Source organism: Barbus barbus, assembly GCF_936440315.1.
Source record: "Barbus barbus genome assembly, chromosome: 24".
NCBI classification, from domain to species: Eukaryota; Metazoa; Chordata; class Actinopteri; order Cypriniformes; family Cyprinidae; genus Barbus; species Barbus barbus.
Window position 1 is genome coordinate 1766949 of NC_136752.1, and position 18351 is coordinate 1785299.

The following is an 18351-nucleotide window of genomic DNA, read 5'->3' on the forward strand; positions in this document are numbered from 1 at the left end:
GCTTAAATTCAAGAACGTTTTCAGTTCAACACTCATATTGATATGCTGATAATATAATTTGCAATGAAAATTGCTCATTAGAAGCATTTTCGCTGGTGCTCTCAGACTTTCATTTACCATTATGCAACATCAGAGAAGTTAATCAGATTTGACTCCAGTTCATTACCATCTGTCTTTTTCCTTTTTGTTCAAATGTGTTCTCATTTTTAATCCACAGAGCAAGTTGAGAGTGCAGGGGGAAAATATATATGTCAGACATAGCAATTTAATGTTGGAGGTTCGTATGTCATCTGTAATCAATGAAAAAGAAACAAAGAAAGAGCAAAAGCATAATGGATGGTGGACGTGTGTCCCCTCTCTGGCTACTGTCCTGGGCTGCCTCTCACTCTTCCTCTCTCAGGCTTTGTGTGCATGCATTAGTGTGTGTGTGTGTGTGTGTGTGTGCTGCATGTTAAAGCGGGTGCATGTCTGCGGGTGAAATGAATGTATGTGATAACGTTTGTGTAAATGTTGTGTGGGAATGGTTCTCATAACAACACTAATAGTATTTCCCTAACCAGACAGGTGACTTTCTGCTTCGGTTGTGGTGATTGTTTACGTTTGATTTTATAACTAAATGGATTTACTCATCCTGGGGTGACCCTGTAAGTGCCAAAGACACCCGGCTCCCAAGCCCTGAGACAGACACAGACTGGATTTGGTTTGTGGTTTCCAGGAAAATGTGGCCTAAATGTCAGTGTGTAAAGCTGAAGTGTGTGATCGCTGTCACCAGACACTAGTAGTAAATAGTGCATTTTTCATTCCTTTTGGCACATGATGAGTCAAAAAAGAGGTCCTGATAAAAAGCAAACGGATCAACCACAGTGCCAGCGTACTGATGTCTTAGTATTCTCTACGTGTTAAAATGGAACAAGAGAAAGACTCTCTTCAGCTTTAGATGAGTGTGCACTCAGTGTCTGGTGTCTCAGCAGCAGTTGTGTGTCTTTGGCTCTGAAGCAGGGTCTCACTGCACCGCTCCAGTCCTCAGTGTGTAAACAAGTCCTGCCTCACTGCTCCCCACAGACGCTGACCTCTGACCTGTCACCTGACCCTCGTAATCCCACCAGTTCACCAGAACCAAACCTATACTGGGATTGCCAGGGTCCTTCAGATGTGGAAGACTGATTGATCTTATTCAGGATGATGACCGTAGGGTTTGCTTATTTCACTGGATATGATTGAAAATGAGTGAATGAGGGACAGATGTACAGTCGGAGCAATAGTACTGTTTTAAGGCCCTGAGCTCATTTATAGCATCTACAATTTGTTGACTGAAAATGGGTCTTTCCACAAAAGTTCTGCAGTGTTCTGTCAGCTGGACTATGAACACCTGGATGTACAAGATTCTGTTATACTTAATACAAAATAGTTTTTCGTTAAAAAAGTTAAATGAAGTTAAAGTAAGTTTGAAATACCTGAGCAACCGTATACTGCTTGCGATTAGTTTTCTGAAAAGTCTACAGTGGCAAACTATTCAAAACCACCAAAACAAACTCCAAATGAACTTTGGTTTAGCCAGATTCGTTTAGAAATGATGTTACACCCATCAGAACTGAAGAACGAATGTGTGATGTCATTTCAAAGTTTGTTTTGGTGGTTGGAAACAGTTCACCGACAAAAACATTAGGGATGCACGATATTAGATTTTTTTCTGATATCCGATATGCCAATATTTTTCAAATCATTTTGGCAGATTACCTATATTTATTTCCCTGTATTGAAACACCACCAAGTCTCTCCTGTGCAGAAATTATAAACAAATTATTTTAAATTTTGGTTAGTTTTGAGCAAAAACTTATTTGTTATGAGTAATAAATTTTATTCAAGTTCTCTTTTTAATGAGAGTACATTGAAAGCCTTGAAAATAACTAATAAAATCAATCTCTGTGGGTTTTTTTTCTCTCAGACAGATGCAGTTGGAACCTTAACCTTTTATTTGTGGATTTAACATTAATAGGCGGTCTAATAGACCAGATTTTGTTTGTAACGATACTCATTTGTTCTTCATTTTCACGAGTATATCAGGGCCTTACCAGTGTGTATTTCTGTCCCTCACAACCTCGTTTTGTTTTGTGTCAAATTACTACAAAAGCAATAACGCTGGACATCATTAGTTCTTGAAAGATGTTCCAGAACCTGACAGCCCTGGTACAAATCTAGCGAGCTTTCTAGCGGCCTACTGCCGAACATCATGAGTGCACACAAAATATTTCGGTGTCCAAAACCCTTTTGGAGTCGCTCTCGTGTCAGAAGTGAGTCTATGCTGTCAGAGAGCCGCTGGGTCTTTGAGCGGAGCTCTTAGCATCGTCGTCCGCTGGGGTGCGTCAGGCAAGCAGTGAGGTTCGACTCTAACGTGGTTCAGCTCTCTCCATGACTAATGTTCTGGTTGTTGGTTGTCCCTTTGTCCTCCCCTGCCTGCCTCTTGGATAAGGACTTGGATAAGACCCAGGAGGATGTGTTGAAACATCAGGCTAGCATTAGCGAGCTAAAGCGCAGTTTTATGGAGGCTACGCCCGAGCCCAGGCCCAGTCAGTGGGACAAGCGCCTGACGGGCAGCCCTGCCACCTCCCTGCGCCTGCAGGCTCAAGGGGTACGTGTGCTTCTGCTCGGGATTCGGACGCCGCCTCAGAGGCTCTGCATGCCCCTCCTGCTCTGCTCTGCTGAGAAGCTGGTGTACTCTGGCTGTTTTCTGTTTTACGGTGGGACAGTTGGGAAAATATTGCGTAAATAAGTGTCTTCTAATATTCCATTGAATAAGGGGAATAATGATTCACTTATTTTTCTCAATGCATCATTTACCAATCCTTCCGATGCACATATGTGACCCTGCAGCACAAAAGCAGTCTGAAGTCGCTGGAGTATATTTGTAGCAATAGCCAACAATACATTGTATGGGTCAAAATTATCCATTTTTTTATGCCAAAAATCATTAGTATATTAGTAATATTCATGTTCCATGAAGATATTTTGTAAATGTCCTACTGTAAATATATCAAAACTTAATTTTTGATTAGTAATATGCATTGCTAAGAACTTGATTTGAACAACTTTAAAGGAGATTTTCTCAATATTTAGATTTTTTTGCTCCCTCAGATTCCAGATTTTCAAATAGTTGTATCTCAGACAAATATCATCCTATCCTAACAAACCATACATCAAACCTCAATTCCAATGAGGTTGAAATTTGGCTGAAATTTTTATGACTGGTTTTGTGGTCCACGGTCACATATATTGATCTTAAAACCTGGATTTTTGAATTGTGACCCGTTTGTTTCAGTCTTAAAAAAAAAAAAAAAAAAATCTGAAGTATGGAATAGATTGCAAGGTGTTTTCAGCTCTAAAAAATATTTTATCAGAACATTACACTCTTTGTTCTATTCTGAGTAGCCCAATCCAATTTAACGCTTTTTTTTTTATTTTTTATTATTGCTTAAAATCAGAAGCATTTATATCTACTGTATGAATGCACTTAGAAAAACCCGGAATCAAATCATTATTCGAAATTAAATTGAATCTCTTTGTGAATCTGATTGCATTGGTCTGAATTTGCAAAAATTATTCCTGAATTGAGTTGAAAACTTATGAATCATGAGTAGTCATTCAACTTGCTGTAGGGTTTTCCAAAAAAAAAAAAAAAATCATGTGCTTGAGCAAAACAAAATCATTTTTGCACAAAATCTGATTTTATTCCTGTTTTGAAACGACATCTTGACAAACACATTTGGGCCGTTCGTTCTTTCCCCACTGTTATGACTAGAAAGGGCTGCTCAGACGGCTGTCCGTGGAGGAAAATGAGCGACTTCAGTGCCTCTGAGATGCCTCCCTAACACCTGTCACTCTAATGCACTATTGTCTGCTTCAGTCTAAGTAGATTTAAGAAGACGACCCATAATCCCAACTGTCTCACACACACGCACGCCTCCTGTCCTCTACACTAGCCAATGGCGGGGCAGTACTCAATCTGATTGGTGCATCCGTTCACTCTGATTGGCTCTTTGAGTTCTGTTGTTCATGCTGTACGTTTGCTCATTCTGTCCTTTGGTTTCCTCACTGCTCGTGAATATTTTGCGTTTTCTAGCAGAATGCTTCTCTCATTGTTTAGGTTTGCTAAGTTGCAGTCACTTTGCCTCTTTCTTTTTCTGTTTATTTGTATATGTTTTAAAGTTCCTCTCTTATCAGTCAGTGTAAATGATCAGCTCCTGCCAAAGACTATATTGCACATTTTTGCACGTGTTGCTTGTGTTTGTGAGTGATTTTTGCATTTTATTTGCACCCGTTTCACATTCTTGATGCCGTCACACGTTGAACACTGTTTCTGGGTTACAAACACTGTTGTTCGCACACATGCCCCTCTGCTCTGTTCATGTTGAAATGCTTTACTGCTATTCCTGTAGTGTGTGTGCATGTTGTATTAGTAGATGTTCTCTGCTCACTGAAGTGCTTTTGTGTTTCTCTCTCTCTTGTTTCTTCTGTTTCTGTGTCTGTTGTTGTCCCTGCACCTGCTCGTTTCATGTCTTGCCCTGTGCACAACCCCTGTAGAGTTTGGAAGAGGAGCTCACCTCTCTCTTTCTGAGCAAGGCGTGCTTTTCTGGGCTGGCTGGCTCCTGCAGTACCGCTGCTGCTCCAGCAGAGGCCAGTCAAGTCTCAGCTCAGCCCGAGGTGCCTTTACCGCTTCTGTCTGTCTCTTCATCTGGCCTGATCTGGCTTTCTGTCTTCATGCAACTGCTTACGGCTTTATATTCTCTGCCACCACATGTCTGCACCACTTTAAAGCAAACCAAGTTCATGCTCAGATCTGGCAGTCGGCATTGATCCAGCCCTCGCTGATGTGTGAAGAAGCACCGTGTGTGTGTGTGTGTGTGTGTGTGTGTGTGTGTGTGTGTGTGTGTGTGCATATAGAAATCATGTACTACTGTTCAAATGTTTGGGGTTGGTAAGGTTTTTTTTTTTTTTGTGGAGAAAAGTCTTTAAGATTTCGAAGGCTGCATTTATTTAATTAAAAATACAGTAAAAATTGTGAAATATTATTACGAGTTAAAAGCTATTTTCTGTGTAAATATGTATCTATAATTTATTTCTGTGATGCGCAGCTGTATTTTCTTCATCATTACTGCAGTCTTCAGTGTCACATGATCTTCAGAAATCGTTCTAATATACTGATTTACTGCTCAACAAACATTTCTGAATATTATCAATGTTGAACACAGTTGTGCTGCACTATACTTTTGTGGAAACTGTGATACATTTAATTTTTTAGGATTCTTTGATGAATAGAATGTTCAAAAGAACAGCATTTATTTGAAATAGAAATATTTTGTAACATTAAAAATGTCTTTACTGTCACTTTTGATGAATTGAATGCATCCTCACTGAATAGTATTTGATTTTAAAAAATACTAATGACCTTTTGAACAGTAGTCTATAGATACTAACTATGTAAACAGTAATTATTTCTTATATATCTAACAGCAGTTCAGAAATGGACAACAAAAGTAATTAAATGTACAATAAAGCCATCAAAATAAATCAAAACACGGTTATAATGTCATTATATGCCACAATATGAATGAGACTTGAGAGCAACAGCTCTATTTCTACAGCCATACATCAGTACACAGCTCTGTGTCTGAATCACACACACATGAGAACAGCTCTAGAGGGCGCTTCACTGCCAGACTGGTCATAGACATCCAGTAACAACATAATTAGCTATTCATTTCCATCTCTGCCGTCTTGTTTGAAACTTCTTGTTTTGTGTGTTTGTGATGGTTCTGTTCACCAGCATCACTGCTGACTGCTGTCCCATCCACCGTCTCAAACCCGTTAACTCTCTTTACTCCTGCTGTCTTGGGTCATCCGATCACTAGCGGTCAGTTGAGACACATCTCAAATGCATCTCCTGTGATCGGGTCACACAGGCAGGTCTCGTCCCGTGAAGGACTCCTCTGAGAGTGTGTGTTTGAGTGACTGTCCTATGATTACCTCCAGGTTCCACAGAAAACCCCTCCCTGTCCCGGGACGGACAGCAGAGACGCCAACAAGGTGGTCCATTGTCCTCGCTCAGCCTAACACCTAACATCACCTGAGCAAACACACACCTAACACTGCACACACATCTCATCCTTTTTCCATTGCAGACATGATTCCAGCCCTCTCCTCTCCATCTTCACCAGATTGATCATCCATCTGTTTGTCCATGCATTCATTCATCTTTCAGCTTATGATCATCTCTCTTTCTCGTTATGTTGATTGTATGTGTGTGTGTGTGTGTGGTGTTGCAGTGTTTATGGACCGCAGTCAGAGGAGATGCCATGTTTGGTTCAGCACAAATGAGAGCAATGCTGTGAGCGGCAGATGTACAGTGTGTTCAATCTGATGCTTACTCAGTCGTTTTATCGTGTTTTCAAGAAAATATCTAAATTTCCTTACAAGAAGGCACATTTAATTGAGAGACGAATGTGTATGGTAATACAGATGCCCTGTCTGGTGTTTGCCACTTGAGAGCGCATGCACACTGAATCCATCTCGAGCCTTAGTGTATCCCATCATGCATCATGTTCTGAAAATACATCGTGAGAGTTTATGATGCAAGTTAAATATTAATAATAATGAGATAATACAAATCATTTGGTAGTAGAACAAAGTGTTGCATGTTTTATTGGTGCAAAGATGAGTATATTTCTTTTGTACAACAGTTGCAACTGCGTTTATCACTTAATTAGATGCACCACAAAGTAAATTGTCATCTGTTATAGGTACTACTGAACAGACATTTAGAAGTTTATTTTAAAATGCAAAGTACTGAAACTAAAAATGAAGCCCTGTAAACACTTGTATTGTAATTGTGTCCTGTCAGGTAATGAAAAGTTCGATGCACTTGTGGTCTTCATTCTCACTTGGACACTTGGGCCAAATACAGGAAATACATCATATAAGTAGTCAAGTGCAAAGACTGCTATTGTGGGTATTTGGACAGGGCAAGTAATAGGGATTGCTCACAACTAAAGAAGACTACGGCAAAACTGCACTGATTGAACAGACTGTACATCTCTACGTCACAGCCTTGTTTTTATGACATTGACTTTGACTAAGGTCTGCAGGAAGCTTGTTTCCTTCAGTTTTTGTTCTGTGGTCATGGTTTATGTTCTTTGCTTTTCTCTCCATCCCTCGTGTGTTTGTGTGCTTGTCTGGTGTAGAGCGCAGAGGTCAATCCCGAAGTCAACGGCCAGCCAGAGGTCATAGAGGTCGTGGAAGAGACCGTTGTCATCGAGGAAGTCATCAAAGCCAAACCCAAAAGCCCCGCCCCTGAGGCACCGGTTACCGTGGAGACGGAGTTCAAGGAGGAGAGGAGTTTATCATCGGACAGTGAGAGCGAAGAGGAGGCGGAGTACCACGCTCAGCCACCCAGCACGAGCGTCTCCACCCAGCAGATCAAAGAAGAGCCCGAGGAGGAACAGGAGGCGGTGCTTACTCAACAAGCCCCGCCCTCTGCGATAGAGGCACAGCCATCCGCAGAAGCAGCTGAGCCCAGCCCTGCGGCCGAGGAAGAGGGAGCAGCGCAGCCTCATGAGGAAGAGCGTACAGACGAGCCGCTGGTGACGCCGGATGAAGCTCCCAATGGACACGCCACCCAAGATGAAGCCCCGCCCACTCCCCATACTGCTGCCGCGGAGGAGGAGGAGCCTCACATCGTGAACGGCAGCGCCTCTCGCGTGGAAACGGAGCACCTGCCGCAGGTTATTTGTTGTTCGGAGGTAATTTACATCCTGAGCTGAGACGGCCGCCTACGCTTCCCCTGCACCGCCACTCTTCTCCTCATCTCCTCTTCCATTTCCCACTCCTTCCTCTTCCTGGATGAAGATCCTGCTTTATCTGCGCACAGGCTGAAACCTCTCTCTAGCCTGTTTTAAAGGAAGCGATTACAGTATAAATGAAAGCGTCTTAATGTTTGTCATTCCATCCTCTCGCCTTTAAGTTGATTTTTTTATTCCATCCTACTCGGCTACACACACACACACACATGTGTGTGTATATATATATATATATATAAACACAATATTCTGAGTCATTGCATGCGGGGGCTTGTATCTTGTGCACTGCATGTCGTGTATCGTTGCATGGGGCTTTGTGGTGCATGTTTTATCATAATTATGTGATAAGAGCGTTTACATTGATTCTTCACTTTGCTAGTAGAGAGAGAGAGAGTAATGCTACTGAAATGATTTGATTGCACAGATAAATAGCACACATCTTAAGTATTGATAGAAATAATAGCGCAGTATAGTGATGTCTGATATCATATCCACACAGCGCTGTGTTTTTATGCTTTTGCATGTGTGTGTTGTCCTGTAAACACTGCCAAAGATCACAGGAACCAAAACTGCACTAATGTACCGTTACACGGACTTTTGGAATCTTATTGGCTTTTATTTCGGTTTTGTAGGCTGCATGCGTTATACCAAAGAGGTCTAGTTTATAGTGGTGTTTCTTTGAACTGCATGAGCTTCCTCTCTGTGTTGTGCTGTGTAGCAGTGGTTTTGTGTTTGTGGCATCAGACCGGACACCTCTTGTACGTGTGCCTCACACTGACGGCCTCTGTCTCTCCGTAGCCTCCTGTTGTGAAGACTGAGATGGTTACGATTTCAGACACGTTTGCTGCTCAGAAGACGGAGATATCCACTAAGGAGGTTCCCATCGTTCATACGGAAACCAAGACCATCACGTACGAGGCCGCCCAGGTGAGAGGGGTTTCTTAACTGAAATTGTAGGAATCACATATGCTCAGGTCAGGAGTCACTTCACTGAATCTGTAATCATATATTAGTGCTGTCAAAAACCATTTCATATTAAAGCGAGAATGAAACTGCGTGCATGCAATGTCGTGGTCAGTTAAGTCGTGAAGTTACCAAAAAGGCCATTAAAGCTGCCTTAAAACATGCATGCATGTAATATGTTATATATGAGTCACATTTAAGAAGATGTTTCTGATCTGGTTTTCAAATCTGTCCTGGAGCAGCCCAGCACTGTCTCCCTCATCTAACACACCCGATTCAACTCACCAGTTCATTACTAGAGACTTTAAGACCTGAAGTGGGTCAGAAAGGTGAAGAGAGTTGAGAGAAAATATGATGCGTGTCAGATCTGCGTCACGTTCAGCAGCGGCAGCTCTTACAGTAATAGCAGGCAAATAACCTAATAACCAGCTACTGCTGATGTCTGTTCATCAAAGAACAAAAGAGGAAATCGGTAACTTTTATAGCTTTAGGGATTCATCTGTATTTAATTTAGAATTTAGTGTTTGATAACTTCAATTTCTGTTTATTTCTGCTGAAGGGCACAGATAAATATGACATTTATTATAATGGGTTTATGTGAAGATTGTTTTAAGTTCCCTTAAATTAGAAGTTTTTTAAAAAAAGTCTAATAAATGTTAAAATTGATAGCTCTCAATAATACTGCAATGTTGAATGCTATAGTCAATGGTTAAATATCAGGGGAAGAACAAAGACAGCAGTAGTATCGGTATCAATGATAGTGGCCTGTCTTTATGTTGTTTGTACATTAATTTGAAGATTTAAGGTGAAATTATTACAATATAAAATAAATATTTAAAAACTTTAATGTTAGATGGGATTAATCAGGATTAATTTCAGAAAAAAATGTGCAATTAATAGGTCATCAAATTGACAGCACTAATATGTATGTGTATATATATGTACATATATACATACTTATATACAGGTGCTGGTCATAATATTAGAATATCATGAAAAAGTAGATTTATTTCAGTAATACCATTCAAAAAGTGAAACTTGTATATTAGATTCATTCATTACACACAGACTGATATATTTCAAATGTTTATTTCCTTTAATTTTGATGATTATAACTGACAACTAATGAAAGTCCCAAATTCAGTATCTCAGAAAATTAGAATATCAATTAAGACCAATGCAAAAAAAAAATGATTTTTAGAAATGTTGGCCAACTGAAAAGTATGAACATGAAAAGTATGAGCATGTACAGCACTCAATATTTAGTTGGGGCTCCTTTGGCCTGGATTACTGCAGCAATGCGGCGTGGCATGGAGTCGATCAGTCTGTGGCACTGCTCTGGTGTTATGAGAGCGCATGTTGCTCTGATAGTGGCCTTCAGCTCTTCTGAATTGTTGGGTCTGGCGTATTGCATCTTCCTCTTCACAATACCCCATAGGTTTTCTATGGGGTTAAGGTCAGGCGAGTTTGCTGGCCAATCAAGAACAGGGATACCATGGTCCTTAAACCAGGTACTGGTAGCTTTGGCAGTGTGTGCAGGTGCCAAGTCCTGTTGGAAAATGAAATCTGCATCTCCATAAAGTTGGTCAGCAGCAGGAAGCATGAAGTGCTCTAAAACTTCCTGGTAGACGGCTGCGTTGACCTTGGACCTCAGAAAACAGAATGGATCAACACCAGCAGATGACATGGCACTCCAAACCATCAATGACTGTGGAAACTTTACACTGGACCTCAAGCAACGTGGATTATGTGCCTCTCCTCTCTTCCTACAGACTCTGGGACCTTGATTTCCAAAGGAAATGCTAAATTTACTTTCATCAGAGAACATAACTTTGGACCACTCAGCAGCAGTCCAGTCAAGACGCTTCTGACGCGGTCTCTTGTTCAAGAGTGGCTTGACACAAGGAATGCGACAGCTGAAACCCATGTCTTGCATACGTCTGTGCGTGGTGGTTCTTGAAGCACTGACTCCAGCTGCAGTCCACTCTTTGTGAATCTCCCCCACATTTTTGAATGGGTTTTGTTTCACAATCCTCTCCAGGGTGCGGTTATCCTTATTGCTTGTACACTTTTTTTCTACCACATCTTGTCCTTCCCTTCGCCTCTCTATTAATATGCTTGGACACAGAGCTCTGTGCACAGCCAGCCTCTTTAGCAATGACCTTTTGTGTCTTGCCCTCCTTGTGCAAGGTGTCAATGGTCATCTTTTGGACAACTGTCAAGTCAGCAGTCTTCCCCATGATTGTGTAGCCTACAGAACTAGACTGAGAGACCATTTAAAGGCTTTTGCAGGTGTTTTGAGTTAATTAGCTGATTAGAGTGTGGCACCAGGGGTCTTCAATATTGAACATTTTCACAATATTCTAATTTTATAAGATACTGAATTTGGGACTTTCATTTGTTGTCAGTTATAATCAAAATTAAAGGAAATAAACATTTGAAATATATCAGTCTGTGTGTAATGAATGAATCTAATATACAAGTTTCACTTTTTGAATGGTATTACTGAAATAAATCAACTTTTTCATGATATTCTAATTTTATGACCAGCACCTGTATATGTATATATATATATATATATATATATATACAGTATATATATCTGACTATCTGTATATATATCTCACTATATATGTGTATGTGTGTATTCTCTGATAAAAATACATTCCCTCATGAGGTAGCTTTAATGCGGCTGTGTTTTGTCAGTATCTTGTAGTTTAGCTCACTACTTTTTCAAAAGAGCGTTGAAATGCTGTGAAACTAAATCCTGTCAAGATGCTGATAATTTTGACATCGCTTCACCAACATTGACTAAAACGGTCGGCATTAATGCAGACTCACGCAGCTGTGTTGCCGTCAGAGTGCTGAGAGTGTTTGTGTTTGTTTGTTCTGTCTGTGATTGACAGCTGGATGGTAATGGAGACGGGGAACCAGGCGTGCTGATGACAGCTCAAACCATCACCTCCGAATCGCTCTGCACCACCACCACCACACACATCACGAAGGTAACACACACACACACACCCACACCCACACACATCATGAAGGTAACGCACACACACACACACACATCACGAAGGGAACACACACACACACACACCCACACACATCACGAAGGTAACACACACACACACACACACACACCCACACACATCACGAAGGTAACACACACACACCCACACACATCACGAAGGTAACACACACACACACACACCCACACACATCACGAAGGTAACACACACACACCCACACACATCACGAAGGTAACACACACACACACACCCACACACATCACGAAGGTAACACACACACACACACCCACACACATCACGAAGGTAACACACACACACCCACACACATCACGAAGGTAACACACACACACACACCCACACACATCACGAAGGTAACACACACACACACCCACACACATCACGAAGGTAACACACACACACACCCACACACATCACGAAGGTAACACACACACACACTCCCACACACATCATGAAGGTAACACACACACACACTCCCACACACATCATGAAGGTAACACACACACACACTCCCACACACATCATGAAGGTAACACACACCCACACACATCACGAAGGTAACACACACACACACCCACACACATCACGAAGGTAACACACACACCCACACACATCACGAAGGTAACACACACCCACACACATCACGAAGGTAACACACACACACACCCACACACATCACGAAGGTAACACACACACACCCACACACATCACGAAGGTAACACACACACACACCCACACACATCACGAAGGTAACACACACACTCCCACACACATCATGAAGGTAACACACACACACACTCCCACACACATCATGAAGGTAACACACACACACACTCCCACACACATCATGAAGGTAACACACACACTCCCACACACATCATGAAGGTAACACACACACACACTCCCACACACATCACGAAGGTAACACACACACACCCACACACATCATGAAGGTAACACACACGCCGCTGGCTGTGACATTTGGGCTGATAAGAGAGGTTATGAGATGAATGATCCTGTTCAGGATGTAGGCTATTAGCTGACATTGACAGGTGCAGCGCCAACAAAGTTCTTCATTTGTTTTTGTTCTCCTTGAGCATGTTCCTGTGTATTTTAATGCCAGAAGGGAGTTTAATGCAGGACCAGTGTTTAAAGACAACATCAATTCAAAACTCTATTTACACTGAAAATGTTTGGTGTAGGATTTACTTTGAAAACTTGAATTTTCACTCTGAAATTGCTGGTAAATTTGACAAATAATTACAAGGAAATGGCAAGTAACATTGAATTAAATGTGAAATTTTGATATAGAAAGACTTAAATAGTATTTTAATGCAAAAACCTACACCAAAATTTTAAAGTTGCAAATAAAGTGCTGTCCTGTACCTCTGTTCAGTGCAGTTCTCATCATGTCTGTGTCTCTAATGATTGACAGACACTAAAGGGTGGGCTATCAGAAACTCGCATTGAGAAGCGCATCGTCATCACAGGAGACTCTGACATTGATCACGATCAGGTGAGATACACACACACACACACAACTGCCGTCTGTGTACATATATAAAGCCAGATGCACACTCCTTGGTTGAGTCGGTTTTTGGACATCGTAGCAGTTTTCTTTGGTCTGATCGCTCAGTGTGACACATCAGTCAACAAATTCCCTCTTTTGCCCAGATGCTTCTGACTTAATTTAATCTATCTACACATTTGCTTAAACTTGCTTTGGTGTGTGTGGCATCAGTGAGGATGTCAGAACAATATCTGATTGATTCATAATAAAGTAAATCTATTTAACAGCAGCATTCAAGTAAGAAATTGAATAATCAAATGTGAAAACAAACCCTACGTAATCTTCACTGTATAGATTAAATGTACATTGAGTTTAATTGAATCTACTAAAGCAGTGAGTGTGTTTTATTCTTCACATTAACAATACAGACAGCAGCAGGTTTATTAGGCTGCTGTCACTTTTGGCACTTTTCCACAGCATGGTACGGTTCAGTACGGCTCACTTTTGGGGGGTTTTCCACTGGGTACAGTACCTGGTACCTGGTACTTTTTTTAGTACCACCTCGGCCGAGGTTCCAAGCGAGCCGTTCCGTTACCAAGACATGACGTTTAAACTCTGCTGATCACTGATTGGCCGGAGAAAACCGTCACTGCCTGCGCCATTCAACTTGTGGTACTTGTGCTAAATTTAAATCAGCACAGCCAGTGGAGGATTGAACACAACTGTTTTGAATGAGCGCACCTTTTTTAAACAACCAAAAAATGTCTGTTTCGTTGTCTGAGGAAGTACAGACTGTCCTCTCGTTGATAGCCGAGGAGCGGATCCAGCAAGAGCTTAATGGAGCGACGCGGAATGAAAAAGTTTTGCAGGAGTCACGGCAGTAGAGGTGGCACAACTATAACGACACGTGAATAATCCCGCCCACTCTAAAGCGGTACTAAACTGCAGTGGAAACGCAAACCGAGCCGCTCTGAGCCGAGCCGAGCCGAGTCGTACCACGCAGTGGAAAAGCGCTTGTAAAGACCGAATGCAGTGATCTAGTATATTCACACACATCTGATTTGCCTTCTTTTTTATTGATTTATTTCCACTTAAGACAGAGAAACTGTTTATGTAATCTTTGTGTTTTTGACAGTTGAAGTGCAATATTACACGAAAGAAAACTCACATGCTATGTTAACAAAATAGTTTGAAAGTTTAAACTGGCAAAGTTTAAAAAAAATGCAATAAACTTTTGTGATAACTAAAGTCAGTCAGTCTCTCAGTAAAGCCAGATTGTGAAGACGTTTTAATCATTCCCAATCTAATATCATTTACAGTCTGACCTAAAATACGGCTGATTTCTTGCATTTTTTTTTCGTAGCGTTTATTGAGTATCTCACTGGGTTGATATTGTACGAGCAGAAGTGGTAAAGTTGAGACAGTCACACACTGCAGCTGTGATTGTAGTGTGGAGGAGCTCATGATCCTCAGCCGCAGGACGACACGCGCTCGTTTTAGCCGTGAGGTATTTCTGTCCGTCTGTGTCGTATGACGCACTCATGCACGCAGCTTCTGATAGGTCGGGAGCATGCGCACAGGTTACCATAGCGATGTGACATTTGCTCTCCTCTCAGACTGAGAGCTGTTCATACAGATCCCAGCATCAGTTGTTCACATGCATGTATGTTTCCAATCATCCGTTTGCGTTCAGTTGCTTGTGTTTTCATTCTTGTGTTGGGTTGTTCATTTTTTCCTTTAAATCTTTTGTTTGTGTTGGTTTACTGTGGGCGGGCTCAGGCATTGGCCCAGGCTATAAAGGAGGCCAAAGAGCAGCACCCTGACATGTCTGTCACTCGTGTGGTGGTCCACAAAGAGACGGAGCTCGCCGAGGATGACGACTGAAGGACAGGTAAGCACATGGCAACAAGCGCCACTCTTGACGACCGGCTCCTCCTGCTCCGGCCCGGCTCCTCCTCCTTCACTGGGAGCCTGTCGCTTCTCTCCTTTTGTTTGTTCTTTTTCTTGTATTCATCTCTCCTTTTGTGTTTGTCTCTTTCTTTTCTCTGTCCTGGGTCTGCTCAGTGTGTTTCTCATGTTAAAGCAGTGCGCATTCACACTCATTTGTGCTGAACTGGACTCTTATTTTATGGGATCCTCGTGCACCTTTGAATTAAATGTATGATCTCTACATGGGGGGAAAAAAAGAAAATAGTAGTATTATCATATGATTATGTTAAATCCCTAACTTTCATTATCCTTGCAATATAAAACACATAGTGGTGTTTTTGCTAATCACTGCTGCTTAATGAAATGATTAGACAAATATTAGTATTTATTATAAATATAGCTGCATGCAGCAATTAAGGGGGCAAGCACAACAGAGGCAACATGAGGAGCTAAGCAAGCATGGCAGCAGTGTTGATTTTGGCAGCCATTTGTACTTGTACATTATTCTGTGATGTTTTGTAGTATAAACAGTGTGAGTAGTGTGTTCACACTGAAGATTCCAGTAATGAAGTATGGGAAGTTGGCCACTTCATGCACTCAACTGTTGCAGTTTTAATTACGTAGCGAAGAGGGGGGGCTATCAGACTCTGATTATGAATGACAAAATAACCTTATAAAATTCATATACTAAATGGTTGAGTACATAGTGCATAAGTCAACCTTGTCCCGTTTTTGCTTAGTCAAGTTTTAGTCGACGAAGTGTTGAGCATTTTAGTCAATGAAATCCAAGTCACATTTTCTTCATGCTGTATAATGGTTAAACTGATAATAAAAAAAATAGCTCAAAATTGTAATCGTAATGATAGTTGTCATTTGAGAAATTTACTTCAATAGAATGTCAACTCATACACGGTTTATTTTACATCATCTAGTGTACTGATTTATTATAGGCTATTTATTATATCAATTAATTTCAAAGACTTATGCATGCTTTCTGTCTACATTATGAAAACTGGTAAACCAAACGAAAAATATTATCCTAATAGCAATTCCAATAATTCCAAATTGCAATAGCCTATTTCTCTATTAAAACGAGCGGTTGAGTAAGAGCATCTATTCAGCGACCACAATAGCAAACAATACAGTTGAGATCTCATGACAGAAGACAGACTGGCTGAGTGACGCTTGCATTTAGATCACTACACTCCAGCTTGTTTTCCGTGTTTGCAAATCATCGTCGGCGGCACTTCCGCAATGAAGAGCGAGCGTTTGTGCATGGTTGCCAGATTGCAAAACAAATGAGCAAATACTGGGCATATGTACCCTTGCAACAGATAAGCTCTGATTCTGGGGTTTGAACTCTGGCACACAAGCATAGTAGAGGTCGCGTACAGCAGTCCACAATAATATTTGTCTCCTTTTTTGATGAAAATAAAATACATTTTGGTAGTACATTTTCGTCTTGTCTTTTATCGTCAACAAAATTGCATGTTGATGATATAGTCAGTTATTGTTTATTGACCTTATTGTCATCTCGTCTTCGTCTCGTATTAGTCATGGTAAAATAGCTCAACAATGAACAATTTTCATCATAGTTTTCGTTAACGAAATTAACACTACCAGTCACATGATAATAGGCTAAACTAATATAAAGCTATCAGCATTTTTTTGTTTACATTTCATTATAATGTTTGACCACAAGGTGGTGCTGGCCTGAAACGTTTTGAGTACCTTCAGGGCATGGTGGCAATGGCACATACATAGTTTTGTAATGACACACCAATGCATTTGTAGCATTTTATGTCAAAGTTTAAAATGGCCGTTCAGAAGTTGAGGAGAAATAGCTGTTTTTCATGTCTCCTGACCACTAATTGGCGCTGTGCTGAAACTGTGCAGTACTCACAAGTCTTGCTTGTCATAACACACCAAATTTGATCTCAATATGCTAAAGCACGGAGGATAAATAGCCTCAAGTTCGTTTTGGTTTGCTCTTTGTTGAGAACGGTTTAACTAATCAACTTGAATTCCACACATTTTTCTCACTGTGGTCTAAAAATGATCTGATTTAATTTTTTGTGAAAATCAGAGCAACAGTCGAGGAGGAGTTTGGAAAGGTTTTAAAAATGTTTCAAAAAATGTTTTTAGCCATTTGGTTCAAAGGTTATTAGCATAAATGTAAAGTGCAAATTTGGACAGTTGGTGGTGCTAGAGGTTAGAGTTAGAGACTCAAATTTGCTGTGGTTAATATTCAGACTTCACAAGTGTTTAATAACCTTATAAGCATCCTAGACAGAGAGTGCCTGATGTCACTCTGTGTGCAGTGTAGGTGGCATCATTGACTTTAAGGCAGCTAGATGTGTTGTGTTTTCGTGATTCTGTCGTGTCCATCGGCAGTGCTTGTTCCAGGACCTCATTATGAACAGATGCAGCGCTGAGAGGAAGTGCTTTAGAGCCCATATGAGCGTGACCTCCACCCCAGCAAACAATGAGCTCCTCTGAGAGATTAAAGGCGCTTCTCAGCGCTTCCCTCCGGATGTGTCAACAGTGGGCGACTGTGTTGTATTGGGATTAGAAATATCACAGCTCTGCCACTGCTCACAGGCCAGGACATCTGCAGGATATGTATTCAAATCTAGAGCCCGGCTGACTGTACTCGATACCAGCCGAGGAGGACGGCGAGAGACGAGCGCTGCGTTTACAGGGTTTCATCAGTGATACAGTACATCATGTTGAGTTTGACTGTGTGAAGCTTCATCATGGTAAATGCCGTGGAGGAGAAGTGTTAGCACCGCTGTTGAATGTCCAAACGTTCCCGCCTCTCTTCAAACGACAGCTAGATTTGAGTGCAGGATCAATTTTCAAGAACTAAAATCTTTATGTGCTGTTTGCACACTGTTTTTGAGGACTAGTCTAAGAAGAGGGGTGAGATCATTAACTCAGTCTAGCACATGGCATGATTTGTGTCATGTGACCTTATATATTAAAAAAGGGCCTTATCAGGGAAAATAAGCATGAGCAAATATATTCAGCAACAACATAACAAATTTGA

At 41.1% G+C, this 18351-nt stretch overlaps 1 protein-coding gene across 9 annotated transcripts in view; it reads left to right on the forward strand.

Moving 5' to 3' along the window:
- LOC306844069 (protein 4.1-like) overlaps positions 1-18351 on the forward strand; it is a 104094-nt gene that overhangs the window by 82277 nt on the left and 3466 nt on the right. For 4 of the 9 annotated variants that reach the window (XM_079375931.1, XM_079375934.1, XM_079375936.1 and 1 more), the window contains 8 exons: positions 218-277; positions 2471-2629; positions 6028-6081; positions 7236-7793; positions 8649-8777; positions 11720-11818; positions 13299-13379; positions 15153-15264. In XM_079375931.1, the coding sequence (XP_079232057.1) occupies positions 218-277; positions 2471-2629; positions 6028-6081; positions 7236-7793; positions 8649-8777; positions 11720-11818; positions 13299-13379; positions 15153-15257 (1245 nt within the window). In that variant the 3' untranslated portion in view covers positions 15258-15264. The remainder of the gene's footprint in view (positions 1-217; positions 278-2470; positions 2630-6027; positions 6082-7235; positions 7794-8648; positions 8778-11719; positions 11819-13298; positions 13380-15152; positions 15265-18351) is intronic. The other 5 variants (XM_079375937.1, XM_079375932.1, XM_079375933.1 and 2 more) reach the window with 2 other exon arrangements.